The sequence below is a fragment of the Eutrigla gurnardus genome, assembly GCF_963514095.1.
Source record: "Eutrigla gurnardus genome assembly, chromosome: 7".
Lineage (NCBI taxonomy): Eukaryota > Metazoa > Chordata > Actinopteri > Perciformes > Triglidae > Eutrigla > Eutrigla gurnardus.
The window spans coordinates 26112991-26131713 of NC_139921.1; the positions used below are offsets into that span (position 1 = coordinate 26112991).

Sequence of the window (18723 nt, forward strand, 5' to 3'; positions counted from 1 at the left end):
ATTTTTACTTACTTGAATCTGATGAATCCAGTCCAATGAAACAGAGAGATGTTGTTGAGAGGTTGTGTGAGTTCATGGCCATAAAGCGGGACTTATAAACAAATGTATGATCCAATAGCATTGTGAGACTGAACAATAAGAACCCAATGACTATGTATATGTGGTAAAAAAAAAAAACTAAATAAAATATATCAGATTGTTTTTTAGGATGGCTAAAGGTAACGTCTTAAAAAAAACGTCACAGCACGTAATTCAAACGCGACAGCTGATGACTGACGTGATGAAAATACAACGTCCTTGTAATGAGTGACTACATCCACTTAAAAACAGATATTTATCAGGTTTGTTTATTATTTGATTGTAATCACTCAAAAGAGTTGTGAAAATAAATGTCAGAGATTTAATAGATAAGTAATCTTAATACAAACATAGAAATATACTGAAAAAAGAATGTCTTCCACATGTTGCCTTGTGTTTGTGTGTGTGTGTATATATATATATTTATAGCCCGCCCCCTCAGACGCCTGCCTCCTTGCTTCGTCCTTTTTGGCCACTCTGGGCCGCCGTACATAACTCCATACATGTACCAGCTTTAAAATACAAGCACGGCGACGTCACAATGTCCCTTTTTGAGGGCCGGTTCGGAGCCAATCGCGAACCAGTTCGTCCTGTTTCCACAGCCGAGGTTACACGGGAACTCAGCTGTGCGTAAGTCTCGCCTGAATCACATCCTCTCGCGATAAGTCGCTCACATCACGCCCTCCGTCCAGAGTGGAAGGTAAGGTCCTAAAAGCTCACTGCTATTCTTCAGCTATGTCGCCGGTGTGCACTCCAGCTGTCCCCGCATCCTGTAACGGACAGAGACGCGATATTTCGGGCGCACACGTCGCGGTTCATCCGCTAGCTGCGGCTCGTTTCTGGCGAACAGCGGGTGCATTGTTTTCGGTGCGATGTGAGTTAGCTTAGCTTGCTAACCTCCAAGTTGTTCACAACCCTGCAGGGGCTCACCTGTAGGCTGGAGAGCCAACCGTAGCCGGTGAACTCTGTGTGAGTGGGGTCACGTCGGTACAGATGCGTAGAAAACCACGCAATAAGTAAAATACATGTTTATATACTGGCAGCTTATATGCTAATTGTAAGTGACGAGCTTCTTCATTATTCACGTTCCTTCATTGTAGCCCCGGAACCTGTATAGCTAACTCCGTTATTCATGTTCTGTCACTGTAACCCCGGAACCTGTATAGCTAGCTCCTTTGTTTATGTTTCGTCACTGCAAGCCCGGGAATGCGCTAGTCGGCAACCTTTCATTCTCCCGGCTCTTTACATCTCCCGAACCTCTGTTGTTAAAGTAAGTTAGCACATGCAGTATCATCTCAGTTTTGATTACTCTTCATTTGTACATTTATTACTAACTTACACTCCGTGTTTTGTGCACAATTAGTCTTACCTGCGCCGTATTTGTGTGCCGTTTGTTCATATTTTGAAGAGTCCATCAAGCTAGCGGCACGTTGATGAAACAGCCATGTGTGGGTTTTTGCACCCTTGGTGAGCGGAGTGAGGTGTGTATCTTGTATATTGTGTGTGTATAAACTGTAGACAAACTTGTGTTAACTAAGCTAAATCTAATTATTGTTTTCATACATGTTTGTTATTTTGAATTACTTTATGTATTTCTATGTGTAGTGTAAAGTTAAATTTAGATGCACTGTGGAAATTATATTTGTCAAATTTGTGTCATCTGAAAGTGTTATTAATTCAATTCATTCTGTACTTATTTCTAGTTTTCACGGTGCTACAATTAAATAAAGAGAATTGCACCTGTCGAGACTCTCTGCCATTACTAAATACACCGAGGGCTGCAACAGTGAAAACTCATCGCCAGTCATCCACCACGCCAGCGTCTTCATCAGCCAGCAGATACGATCATCTGATGTCCACCACGCCAGCGTACGGATGCCACAGCTACAGTGAGAGACCTTTAGCTAACTAGTAAAACTAATCACATAGGCTACATGGTATTAAAGTTGATGTGGTAAAAGTCAACCTAAAGCTACCTACTCAGCTAATTCATCATAGATGTTGGAAAAATAGAGTTCAATAACTGCCATAACCTCAGTTATTCAAAGGACAATTTTAAATGTGTGATACTGAATTGTGTAGAATGCTAGAGCCCTAAGGTTGAAAGTTGCAATGAGCTGTGTGCTAAGGTAAATGTCATCTCATGAGATCCTAACTCCTGAACCCGTAACAATATTTGAAAAGAAAAAGTGTCTGACTATAAAGTATTAGCAGCGTTCGTGTTTATGACGCCTGCATTGTCACTGTTTGCTAACTTTGCTGTGGCCACAAAGTGTAAATGTCTGATGTGAGTGGTATTACACAGTTTAAAGATAAGTTAAAGTCACCACTCATCTAAATTTGAGTCCAGACATAACACACTCTAAGGCTATAATAATCAAACAGAAGCACAAAATCAACAAGATGTCAACACCTGCTGAAGAAACAGACAACCCCCCTGAGACACAGGTCAGGCCCAGCTCTCGTGAGCGAAGTTTATCAGCAAAGGGTCTAGAGTTGCATGAACAGGAAGCAAAGAAAAATGAAAAGGCATTCAATAAAGCCTATGACTCTTGGAAGCAGGCAGCAAAATGGATCAGATTGAGACTGAAGGCTTTCTGCTCAGCTGAGGAACTTGATAAAACCCAAACAGATATTAAGGTCAAGCATGCCATAGTACAACAGCACTATGAACCCATTCGACGCAACCATACTTCTACTCCAGATATTGTCAAGAAAATGGATGCATGTGTCACTCTGACAGCTGAGATCTGTGACCTCATCAATAAATGACTAGAGAACATAGATGAGGCTTTCAATGACCACCTCGAGAAGGAAAGAGTGAGGATGGTGCTAAATAAAAATGAGTACGGATCTGTCTTTGGGAACTCAAAAACAGAAACAGTGATCTCTGAGTCATCACAGGGATCAGATGCTTCCTCAAGCGCCACTTCCAGGTCCTCTAACAAACGTGCAGATGCAGAAGCAGACCTCGCAGCCAAACTAGAGCAGGCAAAAGCTATGCAAATAATTCATGCCCAACAAGCGAAACTCGACAAACTGGAGAGCGAATGGAAATGTAAGGAAACACAAATGCTAGCAGAAATCAAGCAGAGGGAGGCTGAAATGAAATTAAGGTTAGAGGAGGAAAAAACAAGGTTAAAACAACTACATGTAGACAATGAAGTAAAGGTAGCTGCCGCTCGGGTGAGAGCGTATAAGAACTTCAATGGTCCCGAAAGTGTTAATGAAGAGACTGACCATAAAATTCAATATGACTGCTACAATGCTGAATTGGAAACTCCACTAGATCCACAAGCTAGGCCATTCCAGCCTTACTATGCACGCCCTGAAGCACAAACAGCTCAGGAGGAAGCTAGCCTAGCCCAGGCAATTGCAAGCTCACTTACCTTAAGCCGTCTACCTGTCCCAGAACCTGCAACGTTTACCGGTGATCCATTAAAGTTCATAGACTGGAAGATATCCTTTATGGCTCTCATTGGCCAGAAGCCCCTCCCAGTAAGTGAAAAAATGCTCTATCTAAAGAGTTATCTTGCTGGGGAAGCACGCAAAGCCGTGGAAGGATTCTTCTACCGAAACTCGGAGGATGCATATCAGGGTGCCTGGGCAGTTTTGCAGGATAGGTATGGAAGCCCATTTGTTGTCCAAAGAGCCTTTCGAGACAAGCTCATGAAGTGGCCCAAGTTAGCTGCAAATGACCCTATTGCACTCAGAGAGTTTTCAGATTTCCTTCAAGGTTGTGTTGAGGCCATTCCTCATGTTAAGGGCCTAGCCATCCTAAATGATTGTGAGGAAAATCACAAGCTTCTCAAAAAACTACCTGAGTGGATGGTGCGTAGATGGGGTCGAATTGTGGTGGAAGAATTAGACAAGTCTGGAGACTATCCAAGTTTCACACAGTTCACAGAGTTTACGCAAAAGGAAGCCCGAATAGCTTGTAACCCTATTGCCTCCCCTCTCCTAATGAACACCAAAATCACAGACGAGAGGTTTCCTAAGAGAGCCAAAGCACTCAACACAAGTGCTCAAATGAAAAACTCCCCTTCAGGAGAACTGAAAACCTCATACTCCAAGCCAAGGCCACCTTGCTTAGTCTGTAAGGATGAAACACATGGTGTTGCTAAGTGCCCTACCTTTGCAGCCAAGTCTGCAGATGAGAAGAAAACTTTCATTCATGAAAATCACCTTTGTTTCGGATGCTTAAGAAAGGGGCACATTACCAAGGACTGTAAATGGCGACACACCTGCAGCACATGTGGTCGACGTCATCCAACATGCTTGCATATAGAGAGAGACAAAACACCTGTGGAAACGTCAGGCGGAGATCCTGTAGCCAGAAGGGACCATGCAAACAAAGAAATCCACAAGGTTATGGCCCATGCCTTGACACAGCACGCATCTGCCACCTCTAGCATTGTTCCAGTTCTTGTGTCATCAGCAATGGTGCCCCAGAGAGAAATTCTCACTTATGCCCTACTTGACACACAAAGTGACTCAACTTTCATCTTGGAGGATCTAGTGACTGAACTAAACGTGGACACTCAATCAGTGCAACTCAAGCTCAGCACAATGACAGCTGTCAACACGGTCATAGCAAGTAAGACTGCCTTTGGTCTACAAGTTCGGGGCCTCAACTCTGACACCTATGTCCAAATAAAGCAGGCATACACACGAGACTTCATCCCAGTTGATAAGTCCCACATCCCTACCAAAAGTACAGCACTCCAGTGGTCTCATCTCAAACACCTGTCTAACAAGTTACCACCACTACAAGACTGCGAAGTGGGATTGTTAATTGGTTATGATTACCCATCAGCTCTAGCTCCCTTGGATGTCATCACAGGTAGTGAAAACGAACCATTCGCACAGAGAACTATACTCGGCTGGAGCATTATAGGGTCAGCCAACCCCCACTTGGATAGACAGGGAAATCAGAGCTTCGTGCACCGAGTTGCAGTAAAGGAAATGCTAATGCCACAAACCACTGATGTGCTGAAAGTTCTGGAACCAGACTTTAACGAAAGGAGTTATGAGGACAAGTACGTCTCTCAGGATGATGTTCGCTTCATACAGCTACTCAGCGACAACATTAGGCAGAAGGAGGATGGACACTACGAGATGCCCCTCCCTTTCAAGGGCAGTGGTCCACCGACACTACCAAACAATAAAAAGCTGGCTACAATTCGGTTGCAACACCTAAAAGGGAAATTAAAGGCCAACAAAGAATATTATGACCACTACACCGCCTTCATGAAAGAGACAATCGACAAGGGTGATGCAGAGCCAGCCCCCTCCGTTTCTGAGAGAGAGACTCTGTGGTACATCCCTCATCATGGGGTGTACCACCCCAAGAAGCCAGGCAAGCTAAGAGTTGTTTTTGATTGCTCAGCAAAGTTTCGTGGCATCTCTCTTAACGACACCTTACTGACAGGTCCTGACCTAATCAACTCTCTGGTGGGAGTTCTGTGTCGATTTAGAAAGGAAGCCGTGGCTGTAATCTGTGACATCGAAAAGATGTTCCACCAGTTCTGTGTCTCACCTGAAGTTCGCAACTATCTGAGGTTCCTATGGTGGGAGGACGGCCAGTTGGAAACAGAACCACAGGAATATAGAATGACAGTCCATCTTTTCGGTGCCGCCTCCTCCCCAGGATGTGCCAACTTCGGTCTGAAGTACCTGGCAAAGCAACACAAGGCCGACCACTCTTCAGCGCCGGCCTTCATTGAGAAGAACTTTTATGTGGATGACGGGTTAATCAGTGTTCCATCAGTCAAAGAGGCTAAGGAACTGATTGTTGAAGCACAGGAGCTGTGTAAAGGTGCAGGCCTACGTCTACACAAGTTCAACTCTAACCAAAAAGAGGTCCTCTCATGTGTAGCCCCCTCAGAAAGAGCAGTAACAACTGAGCAGCTCAACCTTAACCCAGATGTAACACCAGAAGGACACATACTTGGCATTCAATGGTCGATAGAAAATGACACCTTCAGTTTCAACATCGATGCAAAGGATCACCCCCCAACTCGCCGTGGTCTCTTGTCAGTTGTTGCCTCTCTGTATGACCCACTTGGGTTTGTTGCCCCTTTCACCCTTAGTGGAAAGTGCATCCTGCAGGAGCTGTGTCGCAGAGGCAACGGATGGGATGATCCTCTTCCTGAGAACCTGCGTCCACGGTGGGAGGAGTGGAAGAATGGTCTGCAAAAGCTAAAGGAAGTCACCATACCCAGGTGCTACCACCCTCAAGACTTCGGCAACATTGTCAGGGTGGAACTGCACCATTTCTCAGACGCTAGTAATATAGGATATGGTGCATGTTCCTACTTAAGGTACAAAAATGACAAAGACAAAGTACATTGCACTCTCGTAATGGCCAAAGCAAGGGTTGCACCCACTAAGGTCGTAAGTATCCCAAGACTGGAACTCTCCGCAGCGGTCACTTCAGCCAGGATGAGTGTTATGTTGAGGACCGAACTTGATATGAAAATTGACAAGGAATTCTTTTGGACTGACTCTCAGGTAGTGCTGGCATACATCAACAATGAAGCACGGAGATTTCATGTGTTTGTTGCAAACCGTGTTCAACTGATAAGAGAGAATACAAATCCAAGCCAGTGGCACTACGTTGATACGGCGCAAAACCCAGCCGACCATGCCTCCCGAGGTCTTCATGCAGCAGACATCTCCTCAGCTGGTTGGTTATCAGGACCCAAGTTTTTATGGGAACAAGAGGTGTTTCCATCACCTAGCCCTCCAACAGAGCTGCTTGTTGGTGATCCAGAAGTTAAGGCAATTCAAGTATGCACAACCCAGGTCAGTGATCAGAAGGATATTCTAAGCCGCCTGAGCCGGTTTTCCACCTGGACCATGCTGGTTAAAGTGGTTGCAAGAATCAAGAGACTAGGGTCCAAGCTAGAACATCACAGCGACCTTGTGACCGTCGTAGAACGTAGGGAAGCTGCCGAGGTGGTGATCAAGCTTGTCCAGCAGCAGGCCTTCCCTCAAGAGCTAAAGGTACTGCAAAGAGGTTCACGAATGGACAGTCTTCCAAGCTCAAGTTCTCTTCTTCGTCTTGACCCCATTCTTGAAGGAGGACTTCTTCGCGTTGGTGGAAGACTGAAAAGGTCAACCCTCAGTCAAGAACTAAAGCACCCTATCATTCTCCCAAAAGACAGCCACATTACCAAGATAATTCTGTCCCACTACCATGTCCAGATCTGTCATCAGGGCCGAAGTCAAACCCTAATGGAACTCCGAGCAAATGGGTTTTGGGCCATTGGTGGGAGCAAATCTGTTGCCGCCTTAATACACAGATGTGTGCAATGCCGTAAGCTCAGACGACCAGTTGAGGAGCAACAAATGTCTGAACTCCCCAGAGAACGCATTGAAGTCTCAGCACCCTTCTCATTCTGTGGAATGGACTGCTTTGGCCCATTTGTCATCAAGCGGGGCCGTAAAGAGTGCAAGAGATATGGCCTCATCTTCACATGCCTGTCTTCTCGAGCGGTCCATATCGAAATGCTTGAAGACATGTCTACGGACGCCTTTATCAACGCTTTGAGATGCTTCATCAGTCTTAGAGGAGCCATTTGCCAACTCCACTGTGATCAGGGCACAAACTTTATGGGAGCCAAAAATGAACTCAAGGAAGCTCTCAAGCAATGTGACACCAAAGCACTGGAAGCCTTCCTAGCAGATAAACAGTGTGAGTTCATCTTCAATGCCCCATCAGCAAGTCATGCAGGTGGCGTATGGGAGCGTCAAATTCGGTCCATTCGCAGTGTGTTGAACATCACAATCGCTCAGTGTCCAGGCAGACTGGATGATGCCTCCCTTAGGACGTTGTTCTATGAAGCAATGGCCATTGTCAACAGCCGTCCATTGAACATTGATGGAATCACTGACCCAATGTCACCTGAGCCCTTGACTCCAAACCATCTCATCCTGATGAAATCCAAGGTTGCTTTACCACCTCCTGGAAAGTTTGTGAAAGAAGATGTGTACGCTGCAAAAAGGTGGCGCAGAGTACAATATCTGAGTGAACAGTTCTGGAGCCGATGGAGAAGGGAATACCTCCTGAACGTGGCCACAAGGCAAAAGTGGCATGTACCCCGGCGCAACCTGAAAGTGAATGACATAGTCATTATCAAAGAAGACACACTTCCAAGGAACCAGTGGCAAATAGGACGAGTAGTTGAAACGACAGAAGGGACAGACGGTCTAGTTCGCAGAGTCAAGGTACAAGTTGGGGAGCGGAAACTAACAAGGAAACAGGACCATCGCTCTAAGCCCTCAATCATCGAACGGCCTATCCAGAAGTTGGTGCTCCTCCTCGAATGCAAATAATTGGCTGTCAATCCAAAATATACTTGCATCAGACATGTCAGGCTAATTGTATTCTTAAGGTAACCTAGAGCCAATTTTGTATGTGTACCTATATGTTTAAGTATGGCTATTTATGGTCTAGAAATCGTGTATGATTCTGTTTATTTACCTTTAATGAGTTCATTCATCATAACACAATTTGGTGGGAGTGTAAGTGACGAGCTTCTTCATTATTCACGTTCCTTCATTGTAGCCCCGGAACCTGTATAGCTAACTCCGTTATTCATGTTCTGTCACTGTAACCCCGGAACCTGTATAGCTAGCTCCTTTTGTTTATGTTTCGTCACTGCAAGCCCGGGAATGCGCTAGTCGGCAACCTTTCATTCTCCCGGCTCTTTACATCTCCCGAACCTCTGTTGTTAAAGTAAGTTAGCACATGCAGTATCATCTCAGTTTTGATTACTCTTCATTTGTACATTTATTACTAACTTACACTCCGTGTTTTGTGCACAATTAGTCTTACCTGCGCCGTATTTGTGTGCCGTTTGTTCATATTTTGAAGAGTCCATCAAGCTAGCGGCACGTTGATGAAACAGCCATGTGTGGGTTTTTGCACCCTTGGTGAGCGGAGTGAGGTGTGTATCTTGTATATTGTGTGTGTATAAACTGTAGACAAACTTGTGTTAACTAAGCTAAATCTAATTATTGTTTTCATACATGTTTGTTATTTTGAATTACTTTATGTATTTCTATGTGTAGTGTAAAGTTAAATTTAGATGCACTGTGGAAATTATATTTGTCAAATTTGTGTCATCTGAAAGTGTTATTAATTCAATTCATTCTGTACTTATTTCTAGTTTTCACGGTGCTACAATTAAATAAAGAGAATTGCACCTGTCGAGACTCTCTGCCATTACTAAATACACCGAGGGCTGCAACACTAATTGATTGATCAGCAATTAGCATTCCCTTCCTAACCATTTGAAAGCATCAACCTCATAAAGGGCTGATTTTATTTAAAGTATGGCATTCCTACACCACAGTGTTTTGATTATTAGGTACATTTTTGATTATTTAGTCAAGCAATTGACTATAAGCTGAAAAATATCGATACCCCATCTCTTGTATCACAGACTAAACCCTAAATATGTTCACTTTACAATGATACAAAACACAGAAAATACATTTTCTGATGATTATTTTTCTGTTAATCGACTAAATGAATCGACTAATGAATCTTCACAGCAGTAATCTTCTTTCCCACAACTTTTCTTTTGAATTGACACTGCACCGAGTGCACTGATTGGGTCGTGAAAGTTGAAATGGAAGTGTTAATGTTGTTTTCCATTGCTTGCAGGAGCAGAGGTGATAGTTTTGAGGGGAAGATGTCTGAGAGCGCAGCAGGCAGGACCTCATCACTGATGGCCCTCCGCTCAGATTCACACAAGCAGAGCATCCTGAGCAAGTTTGACAAGCTGAGGAAAAGGGAGCTGCTCTGTGACATCACTCTCGTCGTGGAAAACGTGCACTACAAGGCGCACAAAGCCCTGCTGGCGGCGAGCAGCGGGTTCTTCTCCCTCATGTTCATGGCAGAGGGTCAGACCGGCCGGTCGACCTACCAGCTGGACGGCATGGCGGCTAAGCAGTTTGCAGCGGTGCTGGATTTCATCTACAGCGCCCAGGTGTCGGTGGAGGAGAGCGCCGCGGAGCAGCTGCTGGTCACAGCTCGTCTGATGGAGGTCGGCGACCTTGTCAAGGTGCTCACTGAACTCGCCCACTCCAATGCAGCGATGAGAGACGAGCAAGCGAAGGTGGACGTGGCCAAGAAGCCAGATCTGTCAAAATGTAAAAGAGGACGGTCGAAGAGAAATGTAGTAACAGAGCTGGAGGAGAGGAGTGCACCATGTAAGAGCTCAGAGGAGGGACTGGCTGGAAGTATGGACCGTGATGATGATGAGTCGCAAGCTAAGGACGAGGCGGATCGCAACCCAGGAGCCAACCAGAACCGGAAGAGCAAACGCAAAATCAGGCCACCGGTGAAATACAAGAGCTACAAGGTTGGCAGCGACGCAGCAGGTGGTGATGAGCCGGGCAAGAGAGGCAGGAAGAGGAAGTACCCCGACACCGAGGCCCGATGTGAGGACTGTGGCAAAGTGTTCAAAAACCACCTCTTTTTAAAGATTCACCAGAGGACTCATACAGGTAATGTGTAAAGGATTATAGTCTATCAAAGTGTGGCCCGCAGAAACATTTTTTAATCTGCTGTCCATTTCAATACTTTGCTTTGCAATAGTTCACATTTAATAGAGTCTCTCAGTCACCAGGACTTTGAGAGCTCCTGGTGTATCAAAAATTACCATAAAAAATGTCCTAGCATTGTATGCCATAAAAAAAAAAAGTCAAAATCGTAGTCATAAAAATGTTTTTTTCATTTAAAAAAAGTAATTGGATAGTAAGTTCCTACAGGCATCAGGTCATCAAGTCATAGCAGGTTAACTGATCTCGACTCATTGATGGTAAGCCATAAATGTTGGATATTTTAGTTGTGAATTACAACAATAATCCAAAAAGAAGTGGGAAAACTACCTGAAATGTTAAATGTCTAAATGTGGTAATCTGATTACAGTTACATTTAACAGCAATGAAACACGAGTTGGCTGAAAGTAATGTACATTACAACAATAGAGCATTAAAGCAACATGTCGTGGGTTTCCTTCCCCAGGGGAGAAGCCCTTTCGGTGCCTGGTGTGCGGGAAGGCGTTTACCCAGAAGCACACGCTGCTGGTCCACCAGCGGATGCACACCGGAGAGAAGCCGTTTGTCTGCAGCGTCTGCTCCAAAGCGCTCTCCACCAAACACGCCCTGCAGGAGCACATGAACCTCCACGAAGGTATCTGATCAATGACGTTAGTTCTTCATTTATTGCATAATGTAAAGATTATTCTGTTTAAACTGGGAGATTACAGGAAGTTTGAGATTAAGTGAAATATATATTCAACCATCTTTTGAATCCAAAAGCTGAATTTTCAGCAGTGTTTCCCCTACCATTGTACAGGCCAAAAAAAAAATCAATATGCCAAAAATAAGCCACCTATCAATTCATTCATAAATCAATAATCATTTACATTAGGAGCGCCTCCGCGCAGCCAGTGGCGGCGCCAGAGTATTTTTTCTGGTTCAACTACGGTGGGGCTAACTCATACGACGGTGGGGCTCAAATCAATGTCAGAATCTCAATGTGAATATATAACAACACCCAGTGGCGCTGCCAGCCGGAATCCAGTACGCACTGGGAGGACTTTTTTTGAAGGTGGAAAAAAAAATTGATGCTGCTGAACCGGGCCGGATGCAGCCGCATTTGAGAGGACGATCGCGCGTGTGTGCGCAATTACGCATAGCGTGTGTTGGCCCCTCTCCACTACACAATACAGCTCGGCTCTAGTCTCGTCACCTCTCTGCTGCTGAGCACTGCGGGCCGAGCCGATGCATGTCTCTCTCCCCGGGCCGGCAGAGTTATCATACCGTACTGTGCGTGCGTGTCCAAGCGTGTGTGTGCGTGCGTGGAGTGCTCACAAGCGTGCGCTTGTGTTTAGGGCGGGGATGGAGGGCACAAAAAACTATTTGCACCGGGGCCTATCACCATGATATACACTACTGATTTCACTGATACTGAAAACATTAGATTTTGTCTTAAAAAAGTATTTTTCCATTTGTTGTTGTATTTGCCGTTTCTGTGCGTACATTGAAATTGAATCCTGGCGGCGGCGCTGACAACACCCTCCCGCAGCTATAAACACGCACACAGTGAGAGAGAGAGAGAGAGAGACAGCGAAACGTGAATAGTTACGTTAACAGCCGGGACCCGAGTGGTCATCTTCCCCTGCAGGTGTCAACGGTGCGTCCGTAGTTTTATCCAACACGCCCGCCACCTCCATCTGTTGTTCCGTCCGACGACGTTTAAAAACAAATGTATCCATGATCAATTTTGACCAGTTTACTAACGTTAACTTAACGTGAGTGACTATAAGCCGCTAACGCGAACTGCTAGAGCCAGGTAGCTTACAAACTAGTAGCCTGCTGTCTCTGTGTCGAGCATACACTAAAAGCGGGCTCACATGAGTGACGTTGACGTACGGACAGTACAGTCTGTTAATGAACCCAGATCAGTGACAGTTGTCATCGCAGCTGCCTGAATGCCGTTACGACGTGACGTGGTGGTGCTGTTGAACTCCGCACTTTTCACATGGGAGAGAGAGGGGGATGTGACATGTATCAAAGGATCTCCAGCCGGGATTCGAACCTGAGGCTGCTGCATATATGCAGACATGGGTAAATGGCATGCACTCTAACCACTCAACCACCTGCCTGCCGTGAATAAGCCTTTTTATGACTGTTTTGCACTCACTACACTCAGATTTTGATTGACACGCGATATAGAAGCATATGTTAGGACTTTTACATCATTTTTACAACATTTTATGAATTTTGTCGATTTTTCACTTTTTTTTCGACATGCTATATAGTATGACTTTTTTTTTTCCTGAAAAAATTGATCATGGCTTTTTATGGCTGTTTTGGACTCACTACACTGAGACTTGGTGCATCAAGCGATATGAGCGATTTTTATGACTCTTTAACAATTTTAAATATTTTTTTATGAATATATCCTGACTGACTTTTTCGTGAATTTTCGACATGCTATAGTATGACTTTTTGGGGGGGGGGGGGGGGGGGGAATATGACTAAGCCTTTTTATAACTATTTTGCACTCACTACACTCAGATTTTGATTGACACGCGATATAGAAGCATATGTTAGGACTTTTACATCATTTTTACAACATTTTATGAATTTTGTCGATTTTTCACTTTTTTTTCGACATGCTATATAGTATGACTTTTTTTTTTCCTGAAAAAATTGATCATGGCTTTTTATGGCTGTTTTGGACTCACTACACTGAGACTTGGTGCATCAAGCGATATGAGCGATTTTTATGACTCTTTAACAATTTTAAATATTTTTTTATGAATATATCCTGACTGACTTTTTCGTGAATTTTCGACATGCTATAGTATGACTTTTTGGGGGGGGGGGGGAATATGACTAAGCCTTTTTATAACTATTTTGCACTCACTACACTCAGATTTTGATTGACACGCGATATAGAACCATATGCCACGCGTCTCGTCTGTTTAGGGTTTTTTCGGTGGGTACCATCGGGCCTGAAAAAAATTCTAGGGGAAACACTGTTCAGGTAATCAAATTGATGTTGATGACTTTATTACATTTTTGAAATGTATTTCTTTTGATGTCTTTGGTCTTTTCTTGTTCTCTGCTGTAAATATGTTCTCTTTCCTGCATCCTTAGGAAACAAATCCTATAGCTGTGATAAATGTGGGAAGACCTTCACTCAGAAGAGGCAGCTTAAAAGCCATTACAGAGTTCATACAGGTGAGAATGGCCTCCGCAGCAGCTTTATTCTAACGCAGTCACTCCAAAGGTCAACTAATGTGTTCTTTACTCTTTAATCCAAGGGAAATCTTTACCAGAATGTGCTCAGTGTCAGCACAAGTTCATGGACACGGCTCAGCTGAAGAAGCACCTGAGAACTCACACAGGTGAAGTCAGACAAGCTGTCGAATTATAACTATACAATACTGTTGGTCTAATGTCTGTCTAACATGTGGAGGCACTCGATGACATGATAATATCCCTGCAGGTGAGAAGCCTTTCACCTGTGAGATTTGTGGGAAGTGTTTTACAGTCAAGAGCACGCTGCAGACTCACATCAGGATTCACAGGTGAGACATTGAGAGGCTTTTAGTAAAGTCATAGTGTGAACATTCAGTCAACAGAAGTAGAAGAGTATTTGTATCCTTTATTTAAGGAAAGTATTTATCATACAAAACAAACTTAATTCTAATCACAATGTCCTTTTTTCAGAGGAGAGAAGCCATACGACTGCAGCATCTGCAACAAAACCTTCTCGGACCCGAGTGCGAGGCGAAGACACGTCGCCTCGCACTCGGGGAAGAAACCCTTCACCTGCTCCTTCTGCAGCCTGTCGTTCACCCGCCTCGACAACCTGAAGACGCACACCAAATCCCACAACAAGGAACGAGCAACGGAGGCCTCGCCGGACGCCGTCGCCGCACCACCACCGGAGGAGGTGCGCAACATCCTTCAGCTGCAGCAGTACCAGCTTCCCCCCGGCTCCGAGCAGGAGATCCAGCTGGTGGTGACGGCAGACGTGGACAACATCAACTTCGTGCCGGGTCAGAACCAGGAGATCAGCATCATCGCCACAGAGGGGGAGACGGCAGACTCGGCCCACTCCAGACTCACCCTCCTCACCGGGGCGTCGGGGAACATGCAGAACGTGGCTCTGGTCACCCAGGGCGGCGTGGTGGACCAGAGCCCCCACATTCAGAACATCAGTATGCTGGAGGGCCAGCTGATGCACCAGCCCGAGCAGATGCACGTCATCACGCTGAGCAAAGAGGCAATGGAGCACCTGCAGGCCCATCACGGACCCCCGCAGCCCCTTCAGCGAGCCGTCCAGCAGCTGCAGGTGATGCACCAGCCCGTCCAGCAGCTGGCCGTCACTCAGGACGCCATGCAGGGGCCGGGGGCCCGGGAGCCACACAGCCAGGCCATTCACATCAGCAGCCAGAGCAGCCAGCCCATCTCCATCAGCCAGACCAGCGAGCAGATCTCCAGCCACCACATCCAGGGCCAGACCTTTCAGATCCAGGCTGGGACCGTGTCCTACCTGTACACCACGGGGCTGCCGCAGGAGAGCTGAGTGTGGGCCGGCTCCAGACTGATGATGCTGATACGGCACTTTATTAATGTGGTTGGACAGAATGATACGTTTTACTGCAAAATCTATATATATAAATATTCTGTCAACCATTTCCCTGAGCATACCATGATTTTTTTCTTCCAACTTTCAGTACACCCACTGGTTAAAGGTCACATCCTGAAAACTGAATATTTCAAATCACCTGCTAGTTAATTTCATAAACACATTCTTGAAATGACGAGCACTAGAAGACAAATGATATGCAGAAGAGCCGTCTTTATTCTGGTGTTTTTGAGGCCGATTATGATTCATATGAGTTACAAAAATGATTTCTGATGAAGTGCAAATCACTTTTAGGAATTGTGACAGATTTTTTTTTTCATAAAATTTCTTCTTACATAGACACCTTTCATGTAGCAGTAGACAGAGAGGAAACACGGGGGAGAGAGGGGATGTGACATCCAGCAAAGGACCACCGGCCGGGATTCAAACCAGGGTCGTCTGCGTACAAGGCATGCACTCTAACCACTCAACCACCTGCCTGCCGTGAATAAGCCTTTTTATGACTGTTTTGCACTCACTACACTCAGATTTTGATTGACACGCGATATAGAAGCATATGTTAGGACTTTTACATCATTTTTACAACATTTTATGAATTTTGTCGATTTTTCACTTTTTTTTCGACATGCTATAGTATGACTTTTTTTTCCCTGAAAAAATTGACCATGGCTTTTTATGGCTGTTTTGGACTCACTACACTGAGACTTGGTGCATCAAGCGATATGAGCGATTTTTATGACTCTTTAACCATTTTAAATATTTTTTTATGAATATATTCACACTGACTTTTTCGTGAATTTTCGACATGCTATAGCATGACCTTTTTTTAACAATATGATCAAGGCTTTTTTTTTTTAAGATTATTTTCTTGCATAGAAACCTTTGTATTTAGCGGTGGATAGAGAGGAAACATGGGAGAGAGAGGGGGATGTGACATGTATCAAAGGATCTCCGGCCGGGATTCGAACCTGAGGCTGCTGCATATATGCAGACATGGGTAAATGGCATGCACTCTAACCACTCAACCACCTGCCTGCCGTGAATAAGCCTTTTTATGACTGTTTTGCACTCACTACACTCAGATTTTGATTGACACGCGATATAGAAGCATATGTTAGGACTTTTATAGTATGACTTTTTTTTTCCCTGAAAAAATTGATCATGGCTTTTTATGGCTGTTTTGGACTCACTACACTGAGACTTGGTGCATCAAGCGATATGAGCGATTTTTATGACTCTTTAACAATTTTAAATATTTTTTTATGAATATATTCTGACTGACTTTTTTGTGAATTTTCGACATGCTATAGCATGACCTTTTTTTAACAATATGATCAAGGCTTTTTTTTTTAAAGATTATTTTCTTGCATAGAAACCTTTGTATTTAGCGGTGGATAGAGAGGAAACATGGGAGAGAGAGGGGGATGTGACATGTATCAAAGGATCTCCGGCCGGGATTCGAACCTGAGGCTGCTGCATATATGCAGACATGGGTAAATGGCATGCACTCTAACCACTCAACCACCTGCCTGCCGTGAATAAGCCTTTTTATGACTGTTTTGCACTCACTACACTCAGATTTTGATTGACACGCGATATAGAAGCATATGTTAGGACTTTTACATCATTTTTACAACATTTTATGAATTTTGTCGATTTTTCACTTTTTTTTTGTCATGCTATAGTATGACTTTTTTTTTCCCTGAAAAAGTTGACCATGGCTTTTTATGGCTGTTTTGGACTCACTACACTGAGACTTGGTGCATCAAGCGATATGAGCGATTTTTATGCCTTTTTAACAATTTTAAATATTTTTTTATGAATATATCCTGACTGACTTTTTCGTGAATTTTCGACGTGCTATAGTATGACTTTTTTTGGGGGGGGATATGACTAAGCCTTTTTATAACTATTTTGCACTCACTACACTCAGATTTTGATTAACACGCGATATAGAAGCATATGTTAGGACTTTTACATCATTTTTACAACATTTTATGAATTTTGTCGATTTTTCACTTTTTTTTCGACATGCTATAGTATGACTTTTTTTTTTCCTGAAAAAATTGATCATGGCTGTTTTGGACTCACTACACTGAGACTTGGTGCATCAAGCGATATGAGCGATTTTTATGACTCTTTAACAATTTTAAATATTTTTTTATGAATATATTCTGACTGACTTTTTCGTGAATTTTCGACATGCTATAGCATGACCTTTTTTTAACAATATGATCAAGGCTTTTTTTTTTAAAGATTATTTTCTTGCATAGAAACCTTTGTATTTAGCGGTGGATAGAGAGGAAACATGGGAGAGAGAGGGGGATGTGACATGTATCAAAGGATCTCCGGCCGGGATTCGAACCTGAGGCTGCTGCATATATGCAGACATGGGTAAATGACATGCACTCTAACCACTCAACCACCTGCCTGCCATGAATAAGCCTTTTTATGACTGTTTTGCACTCACTACACTCAGATTTTGATTGACACGCGATATAGAAGCATATGTTAGGACTTTTACATCATTTTTACAACATTTTATGAATTTTGTCGATTTTTCACTTTTTTTTCGACATGCTATAGTATGACTTTTTTTTCCCCTGAAAAAATTGATCATGGCTTTTTATGGCTGTTTTGGACTCACTACACTGAGACTTGGTGCATCAAGCGATATGAGCGATTTTTATGACTCTTTAACAATTTTAAATATTTTTTTATGAATATATTCTGACTGACTTTTTCGTGAATTTTCGACATGCTATAGCATGACCTTTTTTTAACAATATGATCAAGGCTTTTTTTTTTTAAGATTATTTTCTTGCATAGAAACCTTTGTATTTAGCGGTGGATAGAGAGGAAACATGGGAGAGAGAGGGGGATGTGACATGTATCAAAGGATCTCAGGCCGGGATTCGAACCTGAGGCTGCTGCATATATGCAGACATGGGTAAATGGCATGCACTCTAACCACTCAACCACCTGCCTGCCGTGAATAAGCCTTTTTATGTATGTTTTGCACTCACTACACTCAGATTTTGATTGACACGCGATGTAGAAGCATATGTTAGGACTTTTATAGTATGACTTTTTTTTTCCCTGAAAAAATTGATCATGGCTTTTTATGGCTGTTTTGGACTCACTACACTGAGACTTGGTGCATCAAGCGATATGAGCGATTTTTATGCCTTTTTAACAATTTTAAATATTTTTTTATGAATATATCCTGACTGACTTTTTCGTGAATTTTCGACGTGCTATAGTATGACTTTTTTTGGGGGGGGGTATGACTAAGCCTTTTTATAACTATTTTGCACTCACTACACTCAGATTTTGATTAACACGCGATATAGAAGCATATGTTAGGACTTTTACATCATTTTTACAACATTTTATGAATTTTGTCGATTTTTCACTTTTTTTTCGACATGCTATAGTATGACTTTTTTTTTTCCTGA

At 43.6% G+C, this 18723-nt stretch overlaps 1 protein-coding gene across 11 annotated transcripts; it reads left to right on the plus strand.

Moving 5' to 3' along the window:
• The first annotated feature begins 589 nt into the window (after nt 1–589).
• Nucleotides 590–15324, plus strand: zbtb24 (zinc finger and BTB domain containing 24). 11 transcript variants are annotated; one of them, XM_084013684.1, is made up of 10 exons: nt 995–1135; nt 1245–1348; nt 1487–1559; nt 1782–1967; nt 9755–10599; nt 11120–11287; nt 13765–13848; nt 13932–14015; nt 14117–14198; nt 14341–15324. In XM_084013684.1, the coding sequence occupies exons 4-10, from the start codon at nt 1954–1956 to the stop codon at nt 15200–15202; spliced, it is 2139 nt and encodes a 712-aa protein (XP_083869810.1). In that variant the 5' UTR covers nt 995–1135; nt 1245–1348; nt 1487–1559; nt 1782–1953; the 3' UTR covers nt 15203–15324. The 11 variants fall into 11 exon arrangements, 8 of the variants coding, with proteins under 8 accessions (XP_083869811.1, XP_083869806.1, XP_083869812.1 ...); XM_084013685.1 differs by lacking the exons at nt 995–1135; nt 1245–1348 and adding an exon at nt 590–778; XM_084013686.1 differs by adding an exon at nt 8960–9032 and having other exon boundaries at nt 988–1559.
• The last annotated feature ends 3399 nt before the right edge of the window (nt 15325–18723 follow it).

Excerpts from the sequence above, each read along its gene's own strand:
- zbtb24 (XM_084013681.1), top strand. The coding sequence starts at position 8,733 with ATGTTTCGTCACTGCAAGCCCGGGAATGCGCTAGTCGGCAACCTTTCA. Across the intron at positions 13,849-13,931 it reads CCATTACAGAGTTCATACAG|GGAAATCTTTACCAGAATGT; the intron begins GTGAGAATGGCC and ends CTTTAATCCAAG. Across the intron at positions 14,016-14,116 it reads GCACCTGAGAACTCACACAG|GTGAGAAGCCTTTCACCTGT; the intron begins GTGAAGTCAGAC and ends ATATCCCTGCAG.